The following is a 25397-nucleotide window of genomic DNA, read 5'->3' as shown; positions in this document are numbered from 1 at the left end:
CGTGGCCTTCATTCTCATTGTGTGATGGATCTTTCCTTTCCACCGCTGTCTTTACAGCATCATCTTTGGAAAGGTGCTTTTTCCAGCGAGCCCTAAATCTGTCATGAGATGACGAATGATTTGAACATGCAGAGGCTTTGTAGCAGGGAAGATAAGTCCTCTGAGAGGATCAGAGGGGGTGATAGATACCAAACTCATGGCGGACCTCACTGATGCGAGGCAGGAATCCAAAAGGGAGGTCACCTGAGCCTTACATTTTCCTGCTCATTTTTAAACATAATTTACACATTAATGGTAAGGATAGTTCTTATTCATATTCAAGGTGACCTTCTAATATTATCAAGGATATATCATATTCTATTTTTATGTGCCTTTCCTGTATGAAAAGTAATCTTAGAGTAGGTTTTAAACTGTAGCTTAATTTGCCAGTAATAGAGTCTTTTTATAGTGTTTATGATTATCCATGAAATATTAAATATTTAGAAATTCAAATACAAAAATATAAGTTTACAAAGCACATGGGTTATGTAGTAATTTATTTATAGAAATTTTTGTTTATGAATAGTTAACCAGCCCTGTTTAATTTCCTCACCCACAACTAAGTATTTGTATTTATTAATTAATAGTATTCTGATCATTGTGTCCAAAACCAGAGAACTATGGAGAGCTAAAAGCAATGATCATGTGTGTTTGAACAGAAAATACAGTTGACCCTTTTGCTGCTTGTGGATTCAACACCTGCAGGCTCACCTGTTGTGAACTTATTGACAGCTCTGTTAGTGTGTGAAGGATTTTGATTGACACTCATGGGCATTCACAGACAGGAACCATAATGTGCCAAAGTATCCCAAGTCTGTGTCCTTTCCCACTGAGTTCTAACCCTCTGCCTTGTGTTAGCTTTAAATAACACATCCTCTCTTTACTTGCTGTGGAATACAATGTGTGTTTGTCGGTATCTTTCTATTTGAAGCGGGCACCATGCCTGATGTTTCTCAGCTAAGAAGGCTTCTGTGTGCCCTATGGAGGGAACAGATATGGCAGCTAAGTTTCACATGTATGACTTACGGTGTTCTTGCCACAGAACTCAATGTCAGTGTGTCAATAATTTGTGTTAAATGAGCTATCTTTGTACAGAAACACAAATAAAACAAGTCTATATAGTGATTAGTTGGAAAAAAATTTATGATCCTGGCCTATAGGATGCTAATCATGTGTTTTCCAGAAAGCTGCAGTTTAGCATTGCTAATTCAGTGTTCATACTGACTATGTAGAATTTCTATAGACAACAACTGCATGCACTAAAGGTCATTAAACTATCTGAATTTGTTGTAGTTAAATGTGATGAAAAATAAGGATTTGAGCCAAAGAAGCAAATTTACCTTCACTTTCATGGAAACAATCCTTTTCTCTTTCTCCCCATGGCCCATTGCCCAATATATGGCTCTCTCTCTCTCTCTCTCTCTCTCTCTCTCTCTCTCTCTCTCTCTCTGTGTGTGTGTGTGTGTGTGTCTTTCGTTGGAATAGAGCCCAGAGCCTCCAGCATGATGGGTGAGCACCCTGTCCCAGAACTACACTTCAAGACCGCAAGTGAATACGTTTCTGTATAGAAATGTGTATATATTCGTTAGCATCATAATTATTTTATTATTTTGAAAGAAATTTCTGTACCTCCTTTATTTTTAAAATGAATATCAAAATACTACCAGCAATTAACCAAAACTACTGGATGTGGAGCAATGGCTCAGATAAGAATATTTGCTTTTTTGGCAGGGAGCCTGGTTTAGTTCCCAGAACCCACACTGCAGCCCACAGATGCCTGAAACCTTTGTTCCAAGTAGTCTGAAGCCCTCTTCTGGCCTTCATGGGCACAAGGCACACATGTGGTGCACACACATATATTCAGGCACTCACATATCCACATAAAATAAACATAAATCCTTATGAACAAAAAAAAAGTGAAAAGAACTGATGTAATTTTTCCAGATGAGACTTTTCTACTTTGATTTAGGATGAAACTGCAGGTTGTTATTTAGCAACTTTGTTTTTAAAATCCCACAGGAAGCTTAACTCTTGATTTACCTGTTTGGCACTGTTAGAAACATTGCTGAGTGAAGTTAGATGCCAGTGGATTGTTTGTGCTTTGTCCCCCTAACTCTGAGTGAAGAATGGAGGATTCACCTATATTGTCCTGAGATTAGAGACCAAGTCAGAACCTAACTGAATGCTTTCTGACTCAGCAGCCCTGGCTTCAGCTCTTCCAGTATAATAGTTAGGCTAAGACTCGTGAAGCCATCTTATTAAATACCCCACCTCATGTCTATTGGGAGGTCTCATCCGCTAATCAATTCTGTATCCTGAGTTGTAAGGAGAGGAGATGGAGAGACATGAATGCAGACTCTTGACATAGTCACAGCCATGTTAAAGACCCAAGAATCTCAGACCCATGAAGGAATGGCAAAGCCTTCTTCCTAGGCGGAGGTTCAGAGACATAGAAAAGCCTTCCTCTGGGACCAGGTGCTAGTGTTGACAATGTGTGCAGAATGTGTCCTTCATTGTTTTCCCTCCTCCTGGATGTTTATGGCCTGGAGACTGTTTCTACGAAGAATAGATAAAACTGCCTCCGTGAGCCAGCTCTACACCGTAAACGGCACCTCCTTATTTATCTGTAATCCTGCCTCCTTGTTTGGATGTATGCAATAACCCCACCTCTGTGTTCACCTCTATTATAGTAAATACACAGAACCCTGGCGTGTTGTGGTTTCTCCAGTTGAGAGTCCAGACTACCTGATTCCAAATGTTTCTGTCTGTGTTTCTCTTTCTTCATTTTCTCACCCCACCCTCTTAGTCACGTCCAAGGAACATGGACACCACGCTCAAGGTTACTTCCCTCCCTCATCTGAAAGTTACAGGAGTCACAGTGTACCTTCAACACTTGAGTCATGTTGTTCTTGTTGTTGTTTTGAAAGAAGCAAAATACCTCATCTCCTCCTCAGAGCCCTACACTGAATTGCCATTTACCCCAGGGAGAAGCTAATGCCCTTAATAAGACTCCCCACAAAAGCCCCGTGGACATCCTTCCACACAGGCATAGCTCTGACCTCATCTCCTGCCGTCGCCTCTACTGCAGAGCGCTTTCTCCATCGTGTCATAAGCGGTTTTGTCATGCGCCTTCGCATGGCCTTCCATCTAGCTTATGGCTTGTCTTCTTGGAGGCATCCCACAGCTTGTTTTCTGCATTTCCTCTGTCTCCTTTTAGAATTCACTTTATCAATGCTGTAGTTTCCAACTACTTCTGTCTGCCTCCTCCCCATACGCTCTTTTCTCTTGCTTTATTGATGTCCAGACCAATTAGCACTCCTACCTTTATATTTACTTTAGTCAGTCTTTTCACACTTGAGCGTCAGCTTCATGGCATCAGTCATTACTATCCTTCCCACTATGTAAAATATTTTACACAATCTGAGGATCAGTAAATACTTCTTGCAGGAATTAACGAGTTCATCACCAACGGCTCATTACTGAGTTCCTGCAAACCGTCTTCATTATTCTAAACTACTTATTCCATATTAAAGAAGATGTGCTCAATGAATCGTAGGATAAGACTGATCTTGCTACACTCTCCTGTGTCTGCCCCATTGATCACCAGCCTGGGATTTGGAAGGCCAGGCAGCTGGCCCTTTCCTTGTTACTCCACTTGCTTGTCCTTCTATCAAGGACATCTGTCAAACTCGAGATATGGCAAGGTTTGATAAAACATTTTTGTACATAGTAGGATATTAATTATGTTTATAAAAATGTAGACACTTTCTAGGGGATTCTTAGCTTACCTATATGATAACTGTAGGCCATTCGAGGCCCAGGATTGAGTTTCCATTTGTTTTGAGAAGCATGAGTTTGTTGTATACAAACATAAAATTTTGTAAGGAATACTCAGAGCAAACCCAACAACGGACTAATACCTGATCAATATGTTCCTTCATAGTGCATTTACCTAAAAGGTTATATATGCTAAAATATACTATTCACAGAGAGTATTGTTACCAGAAGTACAGTACCAGGTTTAGGGGTTCAGTAACTTTGGTGCCACTATCTTGACTGCCCAGTGAACAGGCAATTGTAGGTACCACTCCTGGGTAGGAGTTCCTGGAGAGAGCCATGGAGAGCAAGTCAGTGAGCAGTGTTTTTTCAGGGTCTTTACTTCGGTTTCTGCCTCCAGTGCCAGCCTTCAGTTCTTACCCCGACCTCACTCATGATGAACTGTGATCAGGTTGTGTAAGTAAAATAAACCCTTTCTCCCCAAGTTCATTCTGGTCAAAGTGTTTGCCACAGCAACAGAAAGCAAACTGAGCAGAAGATTTCCAGAGTGACATTCTAGGCCTTAAACTCAGTGTAACTCAGTGATAGTATATGCAATGAAAAGGTGCCATTAACACCAGCAAGATCCTATGTTAAGTCCTCAGCACTAAACAGTTCTGATAACTGGCTAAGTGGTCCATAGTACATCTCTATAATGTAATACGGCTCCCCAATTAGAACAATTGAACCTGCATATAGGTCTACATAGAGAGATATGAGATGCACAGTTATATTACCTGTTACATAAGACTCACTTAGCTGATTTTTGAGGGAAATCTTGGGATTGTACAATTATAGGAATATCAGAAATGCTTCCAGTCTCCAGCAGAAAGCAGGCCAGCACAGGATTGCTAAAAACTAAACTGATCGTGGCTTTACACACCATAGAGCTATAATCCTGGACAGTTGTTTGTTTTATCATGGACTTCCCAATTGTAAAATATCATAATCTAGACTTTTTTTTAAAGAGGTAAATATTTTAGGCTTTGTTGGCTGTGGACTATTTTTTGCTTTGTTTGTTTTCTGTTTGTTTTACAACTCCCTAAATAAGAAAAAGAATATTATGAGCATGATTTGTATAAAAGTAGGCACTAAGGTTATAGGCCTTTGTAATAGACTCCTGATTAGAGCCTTAATTGATGACGAATTATGAAACTACATCTAAAACAAGATTCTTTTTCTAGAGAAGCCGTCCTCAGTCTGTGGTTTGGGAGCCCCACAGAGGTTGAATATCAGATACCCTGCATACCAGATAGTTCCATTACAGTTCATAACAGTAACAAAATTACAGTGATAAAGTAGTAATGAAATAATTTTATGGTTGGGAGTCACCACAACATGAGGAACTGTATTAAATGCCACAGCATTAGGAAGGTTGAGAACCACAGGCCTAGAGAATTAAATAATCCTTGGATGATCAAGTCAAACAGTATCTCTATGACATTTTAAAAACATATGTTTATTCTTCTACAGCTTTTGAAATATATATATATTACTAAGTGCTCATTTTTTTAACAGAGGTGTCTGAAAGTATTCACTAGGTTGCATGAGTCTTGTGAAAACAATCAAGTAAGGAAGACAATGTTAATTAAATAGCCACAGAATCAAAAGTATTTCAGTGTGTCCAGTTCTATAAAAGACAGGTGTCAGGGCAATGGAGTTGGTTCAGGGAACAAAGAGACGCTCCAGAATCATCAGTATGTGGAAAATAAGTTCGTAAGGATAGACAGGTTAACTTGAGTGGAAGACCAAGCCAAAGAACCAGCAGTGGAGGTGTGACTTAAGGCCATAGGGGCTGAGAAAACCTGTATGGTGAGGGCCCTGATGTTGGAGGGAGCATGAGTGGATGAGTTGAGACCAGAGGACAAAAGGCAAGACTGGGTGATACTTTCCCCACTCTCCCAGGGCCCGTCCTGCTTTACTGATGTAAAATTAGTCATTCTCTTGCGCTCTCATAGTGTCCCAGTTTGGGTGATAAACTGGAGCATAACTGGGCCATGTTAAGGAGTTCATTCCCTGCCTTAAGTCAATAGGAAGCACAGAATTGTGAGCTCTGTGAGTGAAGAGTGCAATCTGTGTTTCGAGAGGACAGCATCTACTTCATGTTCAGTGAATCCGAGGCGGGTCACTGAGGATATCAAATGGCTGCTTACCATTATCTTACAGATTAAACAGTTTATTAACTTTTCTAAATGTCAGGCTAATTCAGAAGCAACAACATTGAAAGGCTATGAAATCATTTGGTTGAAAAGTCCTTATCTGTGGGTAAAGGCACTTGATATAGCAGCTACGTGAAGAGATTTTTCTACTTCATTCAGCTATAGCTTGTGTCTTATTTACACTGTTGGCTGTGCAATACTGAAGCTCTAGGAAGATTAAAAAATGAAATTGCTAGAAAAGGATTAAACTGCAGATCTAAGAATCTAGAATCTAGAATCAAAATTATTGAGGTAGTTTGTCCCAGAGACTGTGGGGGCTGAGACCTTACTCACTTATTGGTGTCTACACACCACAACATAATCCTCAAGAAAATTTTCTGAATGATTGAAACAATGTATCACCCAAGAACTTTACTTCCAATGGATGTGGTACTGTTCCTTTTTTAAAATCTTAGCTGTGACCGTTTGTCCAGCTCATTAAACAATTTAATCCAGAGCCTTAGGGTTGCTGAATGGAGAATCTTCTCAAGACTACAGAGCTAAAATAATTACTTACAATACTTAATATTCCTATTAATGTTGTGACAAAATATTTTGCTTTAAGAATAAAGATGATAATTTTTTGTGGGCAAATGAATGGATCTAGAAAATATCATATTGAGTGAGGTGACCCAGACCCAGAAAGACAAATATAATATGTACTCACTTATAAGTGGCTTTTATACATAAAACAAAGAAAAACTAGCCTACAATTTACAGTCTCAGAGAACCTAGACAACAATGAGGACCCTAAGAGAGAGATGGATGGATATAAATAGAAAAGATAAAAAGACAGGAGAGAGGAGACGGGGAGAGGGGAGGAAGGAAAGAGAGCAGAGAAAAATGTGTAGCACAATAAAAACAATTTTGAAAAAGAGAAAAGAGTAAAGATGGAACATTTTTTTTGTTGCCGTTCTTTTGGTCAGAGGTTCTGTATTTACCTCAGGTGCCCTCCCTTTGAGTGCTGGTAGTATAGGCATGTGCCAGCATATCCAGCAGCAAAGCAAATCTCCATCTAAAAAACCCCAAAAAACAACAACAAAAAAAAACCAATTAATGTCATATGAGTGTTTTACTGAGAAAAAAATGAAAATGTTATCTTTTTCAGGCAAATAGAAACCAGGAAAAAAAAAACGAGCATTAAGAAAGTATCAAGACATTAGCATCTTTATTACGTGAAATGTTAACGCCATGTGAACACTGTGATAAAGTGATGCTGTGGATACATGTGCTCAAAGGTGTAAAACTCTTAATAATACCTGAGTAAGACTGAGATTCCCCCAAGGTTTTACGGTAGTCAAGGGGCAGAACATCAAAGCCCTCAGATTTTACGTTTCAAAGCGTATCTGCTTCAAAGAGGAAGTAATTTAAAAAAATTATCTGCATGATCAAATCTATAGCAATTTTTCTAGACTCTGAGGAAATTGCTAAGTTTTAGCGACTCTCACCTCCCTTTAATTTTGAAATCCTGAACCTGACTTAATAGTTGTAATAGTTACTTTTCTCATTGCTGTGGCAGAATGACTAACAAGAGTTGCTTGACGGAAGAGGCTTATTACGGCCCACAGTTTAGGGGATATTGTCCATCCAGGAGGAAGTCACGGAGACTGGGACAGTCTTCTTCTGTTCTGTATCACCTGTGACATCCCAGTGGCAAAGTGTGAAACAGGATGCTTGGATCCAGTGGGGCCTTCAAGGTCGGCCTCTAATGGACTACATCAGTTAACCTACTTCCTGAGTCCCATGACCTCCTCCAACAGTGGCACCAGCTGTGAACCAAGCATTCAAACACATGAGCCCTTGGGGTGCACTTCACATTCAACATACAAAATGAAGATAGTCTCAGAGTTAGTCCATTTTATACTGCTATTATATTACATGAGTCTGAGAGATTTCTGTTGATCAGAAACTTCTGGCTCATAGGGATGGTTGTTGGGAAGTCCAAGTATCACATGACAGAAAGGCAAAGGGACAGTGTGGGACAGCAGGGGTATTTAGCTCCATTTTTAAAAGCAAGAATATTGTCCTATAATAATGCCGTCCGTCCATTCTCTCCACCTTCATGGCCTTCCCATCTCTCATTAGGCTCCACACCCAGTAGTGTTGCATTGAGATTAAGTTTCAATATATTGGGGAATATATTTGAAGACTTTCTGGATGTCCCTTCCCGAGTCCCTCTGACTGGGCCTGCCTTGGCCTTGACTTGGCTGCTGTTTCTGCAGTGCTAAGCAATGGATACTGGTTTTCTCTTTGCTCTCCGCTCTTCTGTCCAGGGATGGGTGGCTGTTTCCTTGCAGTGCTTTTGTTTTGTAAAATAACTGCTAGCAGCTCCTCCCTCGGCCTCCTCGCCATCCATCCTTCCACCCCTTCTGAAGCGCATTTGCTCACTTTGCACATACCATGTTTCTTAGTACAGCCGTTTTCTGCCATTTTCCCTGGAAGTCCCCTGCTTTGTTTAATTGCACAGCAACTGACTGCTCCTACCTTCCGTCTTATATCTCTCATTCAGTGTGTGCTAACCATTGCAGGACGGAACCTCGCTTTCTCCCACCTCCCACCATCATTGTTTAGGGGTAGAATTAGGCACACAGGTAGTCATGCCTCCCCCATAGCCCCTCCCAGGCTTCCTCGGTCTTTCACCCGTTCTTGTCTTCCCTTCGGTGGTCAACATGCTCTTGACCAGGAGTGGGGGCTGGAAGGAAATGAGAAAGCCATGGAAAAATATCAGGAAGAAGTATTTTCAGGAGGGAGCAGAAAGTTTAAAGATGAAGCCAAGGCCTGACAGTTCTCCAGAGACACCCAAGCATCCTGTTTCACACTCGCCACTGGGATGTCACAGGTGACACAGAAAAGAAGAATACTGTCCCAGTCTCCGTGACTTCCTCCCAGAAGTATGTAAAGGGCCAGATAATTAGTAGATTGCTTCCTGGAAGTAAATCTTTGTGCACAGACTAAACATTGCCATCCTAACTTGAAAGAAGTCATATGTAAAACATATACAAATGGACACAGCAGTGTCTCAATGAAGCCTTAAGAAGCAGGTCTTATGGAAAGCTCAGGAGTGGGGGCTGGAAGGAAATGAGAAAGCCATGGAAAAATATCAGAAAGAAGTATTTTCAGGAGGGAGCAGAAAGTTTAAAGATGAAGCCAAGGCCTGTCAGTTCTCCAGAGACACCCGGGATACTCGTGAAGGGGAGAGCAGTAGAAGGGGCAAAAAACATTAATGGAGAGATGTGACGAGACTGGGTTTGGGCTGCTGCACAAAGGCAAAGGAGAATCCCTGGAGGGTTCTGAGCTGACAGACCGTAATCAGACCTAAGGATAGTCAGGCTTCTGATAGAGAGAGGTCAGGCTAGAATAACAGAAATGAGCTCAGAGGCTCCTAAACTACTTCAAGGGCCAGGCTGCTAACAGTAGAGGAGGTGAAAAGTGATTGGGCTAGCAACAGAGGAAGAATGAAAAGTGATTGTGTGGTACACACACACACATGTATGTATGTATGTGTGTGTGTGTATGTGTTACGTATATGTGCATATGTATGTATATAATCATTGCAAATATTTTTATCTCTATATATTTTAAATGATTGTCTTTGATATTGGATATTGCTTCACAGGAGAGAGGCAGATATTTCACATTCATGTTTTTCTTGACCAAATGTAAAGTCACCGTGGGTAGAATAGGTTTCAGTAGAAAGATCACAAATTCTTGTGTTGTATAATTCAAGATGCCCATGAGATTTAAAAAAAAAAATGTGGAAATGTTTACAATGCCAGACATTGATTATAGTTTAATTTCTTGAGAAATATACAACTATTTTTTTATCTTAAAAAAAAATCATGGCCTGAGCATAACTAATCCTTAAGTACCCCATAGATACAGACTGGTTTAATAGTGCATAAAGGTTCATTTATCAGTAGATTCTATCATTCCACTCACATTGAATTCATGAGACATTCATAAATAACATTAATGGTTTTCCTCAACAAACAAACTGAGATTATGGAATTATTTTAGTATGCTTCATTTTTGCATAATGTGTGTATATGTCTATGTTTATGTGTGTGTATGCATGTGTGGTTATGCACACATGTGGTGGTTTCTGTGTCATTTGTAGAAAAGTTGTCCAGCTTCTTTGAGACAGGCTCTGTGATTGACGTGGTGCTTACCGGTTTGGCTAGGCTGACTTGCCAGTCAACCACACTGACCACAGTCTCTCTCACTGCTCAGGACTGCCATTACCGCCCCATGCCGCTGCTCCCCGCATTTACTTCACACGGTTTCCAGGGATCAAACTCTGGTCCTCTTGCTTACAAGACAAGCGCAGACCACCAAACCCTGTAGATATAGTTTGGCATAAAAATACTTATTGACAGAAATGTGTTAGCCTAGTAAAAATATATTACAATTCAGTATACCGTGATTACTTGCTACAGATTTTCTTTGCACCTATTATGGTAAAATTTTGAAAGCACGTATTTATGGTTCATAGGCAAAATCAAGATCAGATGCATTATTTTATATGAGAGTTAATTTCGGGAAAAAAAATGACAGATGAAAAGATGCTCAGCCTGTTGATCGGCCAGGGAATTGCAGTCGTGAGTGTCAGGTGCAGAGAAAGGATGAGTTAATGCCTTCTCCATTCTCTGCTCACGGGGACTGCTATCAGAAGTGACAATCACCTGCTTAGCTAGAGTGTTGAAAGTCCAAGCAGGATAAATGGTGTAAATATTATCTCTAGTTCATCATTAAAAACAATTCCCAAATCAAATGAGGTGAAGAACTCTAAAATTGTTGGGATGTTGAGAAGAGAAAGACCTCACACTTGAGGGTTGTATAATGCTTTGTATTAATAGGAACCATTTGTCTTTCTGGCTGTCGTGCTGGGAATGACATCCAGTACCTCACACATGCAAGGCAAGCACTTCGTAGGTGAGATTCCTCTCCAGCACAGCCAGCTGCCTGCCATCTTCCTATGTGAATATTCCTTACTGTTAAGGATATCCTTGACAATTAGCTTAGTACAAATGGATATTATCTCCAAAAGGAAAGGGGGGAAAAAACAGAAGGGAAGAAGTGGGATCTACTAATTGTAATAAATAACATTTTTGAAAGAAAGACATCTTGAAATTTGTACTCCTTGTTTCAAGAAATGAAGTTAACAAAAAAACTAAACAGATCATAGTAAATAGAATGAATTCACTCAATTAAAATATACAGGATATCCATCAAATTATTTTTCGAAGAAAATGGGCATTTTCAGATGTCACAATATATAATTTATTCTTACATGTATATATGCATAATTCATTTCAAATCAGCAGAATAAGGTTTAAAATAACTGAACTATTTACTCTTATGTTTCCTCAACCATCCTTGAGAATCTATATTCAGCCATTTGTGTCTTCTTATAATAAACAGCCACCGATGACCTCTCTGTACTCCTCGCCTCCTCTTGGGTTGAAATTCTCCCCAGTAACAGATATCCTGACAATCTAGAAGTCCCAGGGACTAAGGTGCTCCATAGCTGAGTGATGGGAACACATCACTGTTTCGCCTAGTTGGTCTTGAAGGTTACTACGTATCTTTGATAATATTGCTAGTCTAACTTGGCTATTAACTTTGAATCAAGAATAGGGTGGAAAATTGGAAATAAGAAAGAAGATTGTATTCAGGGAAGTTGATATTAGACACTGAGGGGATCCCCCAGTTGCCCCTGGCAGAGAAGTGAACCACAAGAAGAGGTAAGAATGAAAACCCTGTACAGATTGACTTTGCCAACCTGGATCAGACTTCAGGGAGCCTATTGTTAGGTGGAGCGTTGTCAGCATATTTAAAACGCAGTGCAATTTGTGAAAAGTTTCCAGACAACAATCAGCCCAGGTGCACAATGAAGCTTAAGGTGTGACTACATGAAACTCTTCTCCCGAGCACAGGTGCCAGTGAGGGTGGGTCTTATAGCCAAAAGGCCTAGCATCTAGCACCTGTGTGCCAAGGAAATAGATGATGTATATTTTCAAACATATTTAATTAAAATATTTTATTTAAGAATATAAGGTATACTCCACCCTTTTTGTATACCTCTAGAATAATTTGTAAATTAATGTGGATTGAACTTCCCATCGAGGTTTCATGTAAGAGTTGAATTGATTGCTTCAAAAGGGCTCAACTACCATTCGGTCTTTGTTCTTAAGGTATCAAATTGCTTTTAAATATGAGTGAATATTGGTTAATGTTAATTTGGAATCCTAAACTTTTCCTGGCACTACAAGAAAAAATGAAATTTTATTAAATATTTTTGTTCTTTTGGAAGTAGGTATAATTTTAATTCCTGAATAATGATTTATTGGCATTTATTAATAAAATAATACCAGACATTTTGTCAAAAATTCTCACTTTTTCGTAGCTTTAGAAAAGTATGTATTCTCGTGTTGTCATAATCTCAAGACTTTGGACACTGAGATAGGAGAAGCCTAATAGTGAGTCCTAGGCTACCCTGAGGTACCTAATAAGACCTTGTCTCAAAAATAGTAAGAAAAAAAAAAAGTTTAAGAAGAAAATAGAAATCCATGTGTTCAGATATCCAAATTTAGCAGATTATGGATTTTGTGCCTAACCTTAACCAATGCAGTCCAAGTTCCAATTTATAAATGTGATTTTAAAAAAAAAGAAACATGAAGGAAATCAAAGTACAGATAGATGTTAGTGACTTAAACCACAGCCCCAATACAGCAGCAAACGTGTGTGTGTGCGTGTGTGTGTGTGTGTGTGTGTGTGTACTTACCTCTAGCTATATTTTACTAATGAAAAATAAAATAAGCCATGTCCTTGGACCTGTATGCCAAGGAAATAGATGATGTATATTTTCAAACATATTTAATTAAAATCTTTTATTTAAGAATATAAAAAATGATTCTATTTTGTTAATTTATATTGCTTATATTATAGAAAGACGGAGATTAAGTAAAGCAAGATATATTTGCAGATCTACCTACAGGGATCTTTTTTTTTTTTTTTACAAATGTTAGACTTTGATTAATTTTTCAGTGTTTCTGTTTTGTTTTTGAAAAGTCTTTTTTTCTAAACGGAGCAACTTTATTAGAAGACCTGGTGGGAAAGACTGAGCTGCAATTCCTCTAGAGTACGTCCATTTGACTGTTAAATGTTCTCATACTAGCTTAATTTAAAAAATTCACAGACGGACCAGGGTTGGCATCCCTCTCGTGGGGAAGGCCTGGCGTGTTGCTTGACCTGACTTGGCTGGGACTGACTCTAGCTGTGAATTATAATTAAACCACTGAGGGGACTCTAAGGAGGCTCTGGCTTACAAGCTGCCATTTTTACATCTCAGTATGTGAACCGAATCCAACTCGCTCCATCCTTGCACCACAACAAAGCTGAAAATGCAAAATCTGCCTCGTTTATAATCAGAACTGTGAGTCAGAGCTGACAAACAGTGCTTACGAGAACGCAATACAATCTGTTAGCTATGAAATTCTTTATTAGTATTGTGCTAACATTGGCAGCGTGTCGCCCTACCGTGCTTAGCTTCAGAGAGCTGTAGTAATTTGGGCTTTTGTTCCAGGCCAAGCTTATTACTCCTCCCTGAAAACTGCTTGTGATATGGAACCATCGTTTGAGGGCAGTTACACATTTCAGATTAAATATTTCCTACGCGTCTGTCTATCATTGCTTAACTATCTGCATCCCAGATTCGGTGGTCTGAAATAGTATCCGCTTGTTATTTGTCATGGTTCTGTGGGCTGACTGCTTCATCAGATGGCTTTTCTGCTCAGTTGGAGGTGAGGTCACTCATGCGGTTACATTTAGCTCGGAGCTCTGCCAGGGATGGAATGTCAGGGTGACCTCTCTTTCTCCAGGGTATCTGTCCACTTGGCCTCTTGTCTTTCAGTAGTCTAACCACACCTTTCTTTCAGCACAGCAGGTGCTTTCCAAGAGGTCAGCTGCCATAGATAGAGCTCAGGAGGGCTCTGCTGCCTTCACACGTGCTTATCATGGAGAGCAGACTTCATAGCCAGGCTCCGAGGGGTGTGGGGCACTTCTGGAAAAGACGCAAACATGGATGAGTTCACTTGGTCCACCAGTGTGGCTGACTGCTCATCTCCATAATGGATGTTCAGTGGGGAAAAGTCCTAAATTCGGGGTGTGCAGAAGAAGTGTAATAATAACAAGTTATAGTCATTATAACTTGAGCCAGAGCAAGTTGCCTGAGTAATTTCACAAAATCATAATAATGAATGAATTTGATTTCATCTCATCAAGGATATGAAATAGAGGCATAAGGAAGTAGTGCTTAAATGTTAACAAAGAATCTCATATTCTGTCAGGGATTTCTTTAAGAAAATGCATCTCTCTAAGATAATATGGTAGTGGATATTTTTGTGGGCTTGGTGGAGATTTACCCAAGAGTTCTGTACATGCTCAGTATGTTTTATGCCACTGGGCTACATGCGAAGCTGCTGTTCCTTCTCTTGACCAAACTGTTTTAGTATGATGTGCCTAACAAGTAATCTTGACATGCTTTCTATTTAGACTTTATTAGACTAATTAGAGTTAATTCTCCCACTTTCCCTCTTCCCCTCTACCAGGAAAAATATGGGTCGTGAAACAATATTATGTTCATAATACAAAGTATAAAAGTAACACTGTTCTTATGTATTGAGTGATATACGAAAGGCCAATGTGGCTTCGCTGGCCCTGCATCTTACATGTTTTCTCTACATCTTCAAACTGCATGTCAGGGCATCTTAAACTGACGCTCAGAACGACTTTCTCTCTTTGTGAAAATGTTCTTAACTCAGCACCACCTTAGCTTCTTTAGTCACTGGACTGTTTTTCTTTTTCTTTTCCTGCTGTCTAAATAGTGTTGCACACTGACCTATTAATTTGTTGCAAGATAGTGAGGAGTTTGCTGATACACGAACACACACATCTGCACAAACATAAGTATACACACATACACATATATACACACACATAAACATAATGCATTTTGGACCTAAATGCATACACACTAATATATACACACAAACATGTCTAACTATATATAGGTATAGACACACATGCAAACAAATTTATACATATACAAACATGAACATTTAGTATGTGCACATAGAAATTCATGCAGACACACGTCTACACATATATATATAAATATACAAGCATAGTAATATACACAAACACATGGAATCAATATACATGTATACATACAAGTGCATGTATACACATACCCCTCATATATACAGACACACACACCCACACACACCCACCCACACACACACACCCCACACTCCTCACCCTTCACACACCATTTCTCATTCTACTATAGTATCTGTGCATATTTGAGGAAGTACACACAATATGCTGAATTTGGGCCTAGCGTGGCCACATGCTAGCCATAACTGGATATTTCCTTACTATCTCTAATGCTATACACATGCACTATAAAAATCCATCACATTTATAGTCGTGATCCTTTCATACACCAAATACAATAACTCTTAAGAAAATCATTCGAATTGTGCCTGACATAGTAAGAATTATAACTATTTTATCTTTTATTTCTTAAATAAAATTGACTCTTAAAATTAGTAGAAAATGTTACTCATAGTAAAATTCTTTTTTCTCAGCCCATTCAAGGCCATGGTCTGATATGGGCCCTTCTATTGCTCAGCTGGAATTGTATAACAACAGCATAGGGCAGGAAGAGGAAATAGCAAACCATCAAATTTATGCAGTAGAGAGACAAAGAATATTAGGCCATAAAAAAAATTTTAGCTTCAGTAGCATTTTTCTCAAGTCCCATACTTAAAGTTACAGAACTTAAATTTTTCTTCCTGGCAATCATAATACTGTTTTGCTTTATGAGAATTCATCTATTTATTCTTACACTTGATGTTACTTTTGAGAAAATGTCAAAAAGCAGTGACGTATTTTAATCTGTTTTCTCAAATGCTTTTCTCATGATCTTTAAAATTTCCCTCTTAAAAACATTCAATTAATGTAATTGTGTGTGCCCATATGTGCAGCGTATGGCAGTGATAGAGCAGTTGAGGCAAGAATGGGATACAATCTGGTCCGGCACACAGCCGCCTTCCTGCTTTGAGAGCCTGCGTGCAATCAGGCACAGGCTAACAGCTGTGTGCACAGAATGCCATGCAATTCCTTTAGTTTGTGAAGGAATTAACTGTTATTTATAGGGAATAATTAATGTAACATTTATATGAGTAAACACATTTTCAACCCTTGAGAATCTGTTAAATTTTATTTTTTTAAGTATGGAAGATGAGGAATGCTCTCAGATGCCAGCAAAAGGATGAGAGCCAGTTTATGTTTAAATATAAAATAATTCTGCAAACTGTGGAGACAGATCAACTCTAACATGAAGCCCAAGAGTTCACAATTAGAGAAGAAAAGTGACCCGTTCTCATATTTGTAACCATGTAAATACACTCATGAGAACACTCAAACAGCTCTGTTTAGAAGGGAAAATTCCAATGCTTCCATGTGCTTCTGTCTTTCTATTTTTTTTATTCTCAAAACAGAATGGACAAGGACCAGAAAGGGCATAAAAAACGAAAGAAGGAGAGCTACATGCACAAGTTAATCCCAGGAAAAGACAATGCTGGTTTGTCTACCATGAGAGTAAGGTCATTTATCAACATTAATCGCCAAGCATCAAATTACTGGGTACTTTGGACGTGTGTGATGCTAAGCACAAACGGACAAATGGTTTGTCTTGATCCCCCATCACGTTTGTTGGCTATATTCTTTGTGATCATAGATTTGATAATAAGGCTTTGATCTACTTGTGTGACCCGCTGACCTCTGAATAAGGATCATTTGCAATGATTAGATTACCTTTGAGATAGCAGTGAATCATTTTATGAGAACATTTCTCCTGCTGTGATCAGAAACTAGTAGTGTTTCTCAAATTGCACCTGAAATAATATTCTCTGAATAGTTTTTTAATCGTCCAAATATCGAAGAGCTTACCTCCCCTTGAAGCTTTTCTCTGAAACAACAGGAGAAAATAGTGGTGGTCTGCCGACGTGCAAGCTTTGAGTCATGGAACTGCTATTGTAGTTTCTAAAGTAATGAAGACTTTTTTAAAGTAACCATATCATTGATTCAGTTTGTTTAAACACCAGCTGTGCAGGTATCTCAGGCACTCTCTTTGAAGAATTAATATTCTATGAATACTAATTACAATTAGTGGCCATGGTGTGTCTTCTTTTTTTTTTTAAGATTTATTTATTTATTATGTACACAGTGTTCAGCCTCCATGCCTGCAGGCCAGAAGAGGGCACCAGATCTCATTGCAGATGGTTGTGAGCCACCATGTGGTTGCTGGGAATTGAACTCAAGACCTCTGGAAGTGCAGTCAGTTCTCTTAACCTCTGAGCCATCTCTCCAGCCCATGGTCTGTCTTCTTTCATTGTGCCAAATAATCATGGACAGGAAAGGCAGTTCAAATCAATCTCTTCCTTTCCATCAGCAGGGGACATGAAAGCAATGGTATCTTTGATCCTGGAAAACTGAAGAGCACTCTTGACACAATTAAAATTATATGACAATCACTTTCATATCTGTAATTTTAGAATTATAGGAACATTGAGATTGGGGACAGTTTTCCTCCCAAATCCTGATATGACTATGAAAAGCAGGGAAGTGTGTGCTGGCTTTCTTGGTGAGATGCAGGGATTTAGGAGTATGTTTTCTACTTCATGATACCAACAGGAAGGAGGTTCTATATTCTGAAGAAGGGAAAGGGCTTTGATTTAGCTGCATTCCAGAATTCAAGAGTAATGCCAAGCTGCTGAGACAGGAAGGATACCACAGTGTTCATTGCCCTTCCATGCACCAAAGAGTGACATGTGTTAAGGTCTGGGACTGAATTCATGAGCCCAATTTGTTGTCTCCATTTTAGGTTTCATTCATGCTAATGACTATGGGAAATCCACACTTTTATAAATAATCATTTGTAATTTAATGTTGGAAGAAAAGTTCCTCTTCCTCTACCTCCAGGGGCTACTGAAGAGGGATTTAGAAAACCAGTGGTTGCACATAGAGACCTAAAGTAGATGGAGCAGTGTTATGAGGATTGGCCATGGTAGTAAGTGTGTGGGTTAGGAGTTACATCCCTAGTGGAGATTCTGGATCTAGATGCTTGTTGTTTGAGTCTACTTAAGTACTCTTCCTGGTGCACTTTTTCCATGTAACCACCATTGTCAATGAGGCCTGCACAAAGTGTCTTAGTTAGGGTTTCTATTGTGATAAAATAGCATAACCAAAAGTAACTTGGAGAATAACGAGTTTATTACAGCTTATACTCTCAAGTTACACTCCATCACTGAGGAAAGTAAGGACAGAAACTCAAGGCAGTGACCCTAGGGCAGGCACTGTAATGGAAGCCACGGAGAAATGCAGCTTATTGGTTTGTTGCTACTGGCTTACTCAGCCTGCTTTCTTACAGCATCCAGGACCACCTGCTTAGGGGTGGCACCACAGTGAGCCGAGCCCTCCCATATCAAACATTAGTCAAATCATATCCCACAGATTAGACTACAGGCCATGCTTATGGTGATACTCTCAATTAAAATTTCCTCTTCCTAAATATGGCTATGTTTCTTTCTCGGGATTGATTGGGTAGAAAACTTTATGTTCTCTCATGACTTTTGTGAAATTCGTTGTGTCCTTCACATTGCTTGTTTTTCTATCCTTCTTGGTCCCCAATAAAAATCAAACAGAAAGAATTACCACCAATGAGAGAAGAGAGGAGAAAAGGAGGATTTTGGCAAACTAAATAGTAGTTAGATAAAGCAGTAAGTTTACATGTGTGGTTTGATTAAATAGTGTTTTGAGTTTCTTGGATTCGTATATAGGTTCAGCTATTGTCACTTATGAGCCTACCCTACTGGGAAGTCTTCATGGAGTAGAGAAACTGGTTTATTTTTACCAGAAAATTCTAAGAGTTGCATTTAGCTACTTTTGGTGACTTAAATAAAGAAGGCACACTGGTCATGTAGGGACTCAAGGACAAAGAGAAGGTCGGGGAAGGGATACCTCTTTCTAGACTTCCAATGTCCACCTTGCTGTTCCTGGTGTGGTGGTGATCAAGGAATGTTGATGAAGACTTCCATAAGGGCAACATCAAGAGGAAAGACAGGGAAGTGTAAAACGTTTTCTGAACTTAGAAACTTCAGATGTATATTATAATCGCCAGTGACATTTCTACAGCATTTACCCGGCAATATCTGGATTATCTTTCTTTTATTTTCTCATTTAATTTCCAGCAATTTAGTACATATATGAATGTCATTACAACTTAAGTAAATTTCTTAAGCTCAGATAGTTAATAATGATCAGGTCCAAAGCCCAGATCTTGGATCTTTCTTCACTCAGACATTGCTGTAAATGATAGTGATATATCACTAGTTTGAAATAATGGGATGCTCTCGTCATAATAATGACTTTCTGTAGGAGATTGCAATAACAATAATACAAACTTTCTTCTCTTTTCTTTTCTTCAGTGAGACTTCATGACAGTATATCAGAAGAGGGCTTCCATTACTTGGTGTTTGACTTGTAAGTACATGCTTTATATGTTTATATATTTTTGTCATATAATTGAAAACTATTTTGGTTCCAACATGATTCTTCTCATTGCATAGTCCAAATTAAGGACTACTATAATATTTTAAGTGTTTTTTCAAGTGATTTTCCACTTTAATTTTTTTTAAAAAAAAGAGGGAAGCTACACCAACAGTGTACTGTTCACATCTCAAACTGTTGTGTGTGTTCTGCTTTTCATTGTCCACGGGAATCTTACAAAAATGACTGACATGAACAAAATTTTCCATTGAATTTTCTAAGAGCTTCTAAAATGTATATTCAATAAAAAGAAGAATCCAGAGATGCAACCCTGATATTCAAGGCTCATTTAAACTAATTACAACTTAAATCAAGGTCCTGCCAACAAGAGTCAAGGGGAGATGTTGACTCCTGGCAGGCATATAGCAAAACAGCTCACAGGTGTGACTGGCAGGAGCTGAATAAGGACACACTTACTTGAAAGCAGCTTGATACTAATTATTTAAGAGATTAAAAAAGTAGTTGTGTCATTTGATAATAATTTGACTTCTTGCAAAAAAAGTCTACAAAAATTATATTCTAAATCCAGTTAAAGTTTTATGCCCAGAGATATTCTAGGTATAAGTTATATCACATTTATAGTGTGTGCAAGGAGAAAACAGCTTAAAAATCCAACCATGAGGGGGCTGGAGAGATGGCTCAGAGGTTAAGAGCATTGCCTGCTCTTCCAAAGGTCCTGAGTTCAATTCCCAGCAACCACATGGTGGCTCACAACCATCTGTAATGGGGTCTGGTGCCCTCTTCTGGCCTGCAGGCATACACACAGAATATTGTATACATAATAAATAAATAAATAAATATTTAAAAAAAATCCAATCATGAGAAAGAATTCTGCAATTACAGTACACTTATTTAATGCATGTTCTCTTGCATTGTGTTGTTTGATCACAATGCGTTTGAAAGTACACAACAAAAACATAAAAGAATTTCATATTAATCTAAAAGTAGTTTAGTAATAGGTTTAATTAAGTTGGACTTTTACTGGTTTCATGAAATCATCCTTCTATCTGACTTCTGTAAAATGTGGGTTTGCCTTCATCTTAAACTCTACGTGTCCTCCAAAACTGATGGCTTTATTTCCAGTTGTCAGACTGATTTCCAAAAGAAGCACAAGAGAATGGTGATGATGTCAAAACTATTTTATCCATTGAAGAAAGCTTTCCCAGGAAGAAAGCTGACTCCCCCAGATCTTATGATATAGGCTATCACAGAAGGACAATTTATTATTATTTTATTATTGTGATGATAAAAATCAAGACAAGTCTGGATAGGCAGCTATGCACCTCCTTCTGTTATACTGCGATCCATGTGTATTTGGAAAAACAGTATCCAAAGGCTGCTTAGACACAGCTCTAGAATACAGGCTTGTCCTCACAGGCACAGGCCATCCTTGGTGTCCTCATTCTGTCCGTGTCATCCTTTATCCTCTGCCTCTTCCTAGGGCTTTCATTCTGAACCCTTTCAGTTCTTCCTTCTGGCTTCCTCTTCCTCATGGACCGAAGCCCTGCTTTACACTTTTCTCTCTGAACTCTTTTTGGCCATTATTTTGTTTGTTTGATGTTGATGAGGTGTAAATATATAGATTTTTGCTCTCTGTGCCTCCTAGTTCCTGTATTACAGAGATGGTCCAAAACACCTTCCCCTTCAGTATTCCTTGAGAGCAGCATGCTAGCAAGAAATTCATATTTTTCTCTTTTTCCAACCTCTCCATTTGTTTCGTTTTCTATGATTATTGTTTATTCTCTCCCTCCCCCTTCTATACTGTGAATTAAGTATAGTGTCTCATGTGTGCTAAACAAAGACTCTACCCCAGCCCTGTTTCTTCAGCGATGTGCCACTTCCTACTCTATATGTTACAAAGGAGAAATCCCATCATCCTAATAATCATCTCCCTAAAGATAGTGTTATTTCTCCCTGGTAGTTCTCAAGATTCTCCTTTTATCTTGTTTTTCTGAAATGTGATTGTGTTCTGTTTTGACTTGTACTTCTGAATTTTTCTCATTTGTGGGTGGTTTTGTCTTTTGTGGGTTTCTGTCTGCCATATTTGCATATTTTTAGGCACTGTTTTTTGAATACGAAATTCAGCCTCCCTTTCTCCTTTACTCTGAAGCGCTGACAGTGTAATTGTTGGATTTTGTTGGTGTTCGTCTTCTCCCATTGGTTTCTCAGGCTCTCCCTGTCCAGTTTAGTTTGCAGTCTTTTTGTTCACTTGAGTAATTTCTTCTGTCCTGTCTTCAGATTTGATGTCGATTTTCTGCCACTTTCCTCTGTTTTGTTTTTCTTTCTTTCTGTTGTTGAGCTTATCAATTGAGTCTTTAAAAACTGCAATTATTCTGTATTTTAGTTCTGTGATGTGTTTTGGGGTTTTCTGTATATCCTTTGCTTTGCTCCTGAGGCCTCCTGTTGTTCCTATTTGTTCCAAGCATGTTCTTGTTGAGTCATTAAAGTACTTTTATTTGACAGATTGACAGATTGACAATTCCTCTCTGTAATTGCTAGCTTTGTAGTGATGCTTTCTGCATCAAATTGAGCTTTTCTGATTCCTGATATGATTAGAGATTTGAGATTATATTCTCACTTTGTATTATTTTTCCAAACTCTAGATTGACTTAATCTTTCTTTTTAGTAGTCCTGCAATGATTTCACAGCAGCAGGGAAGGGAGGAGGGGTAGACAATGGTAGGCAGCTACCATGTGGCATAGTTCTTTGCTATTGATCAGGGATTGTGCTGACAGTAGCATTGGAACAAGGTTGGGGCTATATTTACCAGGAGAAATGCATCTATTTTGTTTTTTCTTCCCTCAGTATGCGATGTATTGGTATTTATTGATGACTTCATTAGTCAATAAACTTAGGTACATAAGACATGGCCTCGTGGTTTTCCTGTACTCATCCAGTTACTGATATCTGTACTATTTATTTTATAGGCTTTTGTATTCTTTATTAAATTAAAGAGGTGATAAGAATCTATTATTTCTCATAATTTCCATAATTCCGAAAAAAATAACTGACAAAACATATAAAAGCAGTTCACATTAAAACAATGCTTGTTATTAAATGCAGTTAAGCAAGTGTAGTCTTAAAGGTATATGAACTTTTGTGGTATATTGGAAACCACTTGGGCAGTTGCTTCCAACATTTAAAAAAATTCTTAAAGAGGGAATATGCCCCTTTAGATCTTTTTTTTTTTTTTTTTTCGAGACAGGGTTTCTCTGTGGCTTTGGAGCCTGTCCTGGAACTAGCTCTATAGACCAGGCTGGTCTCGAACTCACAGAGATCTGCCTGCCTCTGCCTCCTGAGTGCTGGGATTAAAGGCGTGCACCACCATAGCCCAGCTTTAGATCCTCTTTTTGAGGCCACTTGACTACCTGAACATTCATGCAGGCATGGAGAGAACTCTATGCTCTCTATATAATTTATAAAGATTATGTAATTAATAAGTTACATAATTAATTCATTAGTTGGGGTCCCGTAAATTCCAATAACATGTAATTTAAAGACTTAAAAAAGCAAAAAGAATTTTGTGAACATGTATATCCCATGTCCAGAGACAAATAACTCAAACTGTAAATTTTCTTCCAAAACATGCTCATTCGGCATCTCAACAATATAATATACAGTTTGGTTTTATAAAACATCTTGACAAAATAATCATTTTTTAGGAAGTTGTGACAAAGGGAAAAATATCTTGTGGGGCAGCAAGTTAGATGTCGGGAGAGCTAATGGCACATGAAGGTCACTCTAGTAAGTAAGGTCTGTTAAGTAGGTTTTTTCAAGTGTAGTGTTCAAGCTGATTAAGACTGAAGGAGTAACTGGATGAGACATCAAGGAAAACAACTTCACAAAATTATATCCTACTCCTAGGCCAATGGAAAGTCAGAGACATTTCCTCTCAGTTGCATTCAAGTCAAAGGAATTGCTATCAGTATTTAGAATACAGTTAAAAATATTATTTGTTTATAAAAATGGCAATAATAGGTTCTTTGGGGTCTAGGACCTCTCCTGTTTTGGGTATTTAGCTAAGTTTACAGTATCCGGCATATTCTTTCTTCTAGATCTAGCCTTGAGTCCTGTTAGACAGCTGTTCATTATCCTATGATAAAAGGGCCACTATCTTACCCTTGGGGTTTTTTCAGGCAGGTCATTATGTGATTGACCGGCTTTGTAGCTGGGTAGGATTCTTGGCTGCTCTTCCCTCTTGGCAGCTTGCGTAGCATCTTCAGATACTATCAAAGCTAGTCCTTGGGGAAGAGGCTACCATATCAGTTCCTGCTCAATTCCTCCAAGTCCTGTGTCTGAAGAGTGTGGTATTTTCAACAGCAGAATATTAATTTTAGGCTTACCAGAAGCTTCTTTATGCAACATATTGAGACTATGACAGAGATACACAAATGGTCAAAATATGGAGAGTAAGTGAATTTTGACCAAGTACCAATTGTTAACATCTGTAACCAACACTTACACCCAAGACTCAGAGAAAACTGTGGAAGAGGGAGTAAAAAGGTTGCAAGAACCAAAGGATCAGTTGCTAGATAGTGTCTTCTAGACATGATAGAAAGGCTGTACCCATGAAATCTCAATAGCACAGCTACCTAAACCACAGCTGCATAATGATAACACCATTCTACTTGCTAAAGAGGGCGAGGGTCACTAGGTCACGGTCACACCCCTAGAGGAAGAGCTATAGGCAATCAATGGCTTCTGAGAGAAAGAGAATGAATTTTCTTTAGGGAAATGTTACCTGATAGGTTATCAGGTTCTGAGTGGTCAGCCTAAAAACATGTAAATATGAGCAAGATTAAATGGATCCAGACGTACGTGTGAATGTACGCATGTGTGTATACACATGCATATGTGTATATATAGCAGTAATAATTACAGAAGAGGTCATGAATGTCAAGGGAAGTATCAGAATTCAGGAGGAAACGGAGATGAAAAGGGGGGGTAGAAATGATGTAAATATAATACAAATATATGAAATTCTCAAAAATTTAAATTTTAGATGAAAAATGTTATGACAGAGTGACATGTGTTGGGCATTATGTTTTCCTCATCTTCATTTGAGACATATGTGCATCGGGAACTGACAGGAGGCACACGCATTGTACGTCTGTGGACACGCTGTGTATGTATATATTGGAATACACATTTGTCACAGCACTGTAAGCCATGGGAAAATGTTGTAGAGAATAACACTGGGGTCGAATATTTGCAGTCTTCTTACAAAACTACGCAGAGAGAACTGAATAGGTTTATGAAAAAGAGTCGCTAATAAAAACTTAATTTTTGTTCTCAGAGATGCCCACGGATAACCCTTTAGCATTGCCAGTCCTCCTAGCCCCTTCGTGTTTATACAACACGTGCCGGTGGGGCTCACTGAGAAATGTGAGACATCTCTGTCTCTCAGGTCCGTTCTGTTTTAGGAGCCTGGGAAGCTAGTTTCATTTTTTAGGCTTGTGATATAATTAATAGGAATGCTTGGTGTCCTTTACAAATAGAAGAACATTTCTTACATTTCTAGGCTATTAGAGAAAAATGCTGTTATTACTTCTAATGTACAAAAGGTCACTTTCCCCCTAGTGAAAACACTGCTTGGAACATAAAGTCCTCTTTATTTCTTTTATTTATAGTGTTTCTATCAGTGTACCAAATATGAAGTTTTCTTCAATA

The 25397-nt window shown here is 38.7% G+C and overlaps 1 protein-coding gene across 9 annotated transcripts in view; it reads left to right on the top strand.

Annotated features, from left to right (window-relative positions):
* The window catches only part of Camk2d (calcium/calmodulin dependent protein kinase II delta), a 248479-nt gene that overhangs the window by 113960 nt on the left and 109122 nt on the right, over positions 1 to 25397 (top strand). For all 9 annotated transcript variants that reach the window (XM_041653874.1, XM_041653901.1, XM_041653850.1 and 6 more), the window contains exon 4: positions 19607 to 19661. In XM_041653874.1, the coding sequence (XP_041509808.1) occupies positions 19607 to 19661 (55 nt within the window). The remainder of the gene's footprint in view (positions 1 to 19606; positions 19662 to 25397) is intronic.

Source organism: Microtus oregoni, unplaced genomic scaffold, assembly GCF_018167655.1.
Source record: "Microtus oregoni isolate MIOR12 unplaced genomic scaffold, Mior012 000000F_ref0000247, whole genome shotgun sequence".
In the NCBI taxonomy this organism is placed as follows: Eukaryota; Metazoa; Chordata; class Mammalia; order Rodentia; family Cricetidae; genus Microtus; species Microtus oregoni.
Note: the sequence above shows the minus strand (reverse complement) of the source record. Positions and strands in the feature narration are given on the sequence as shown.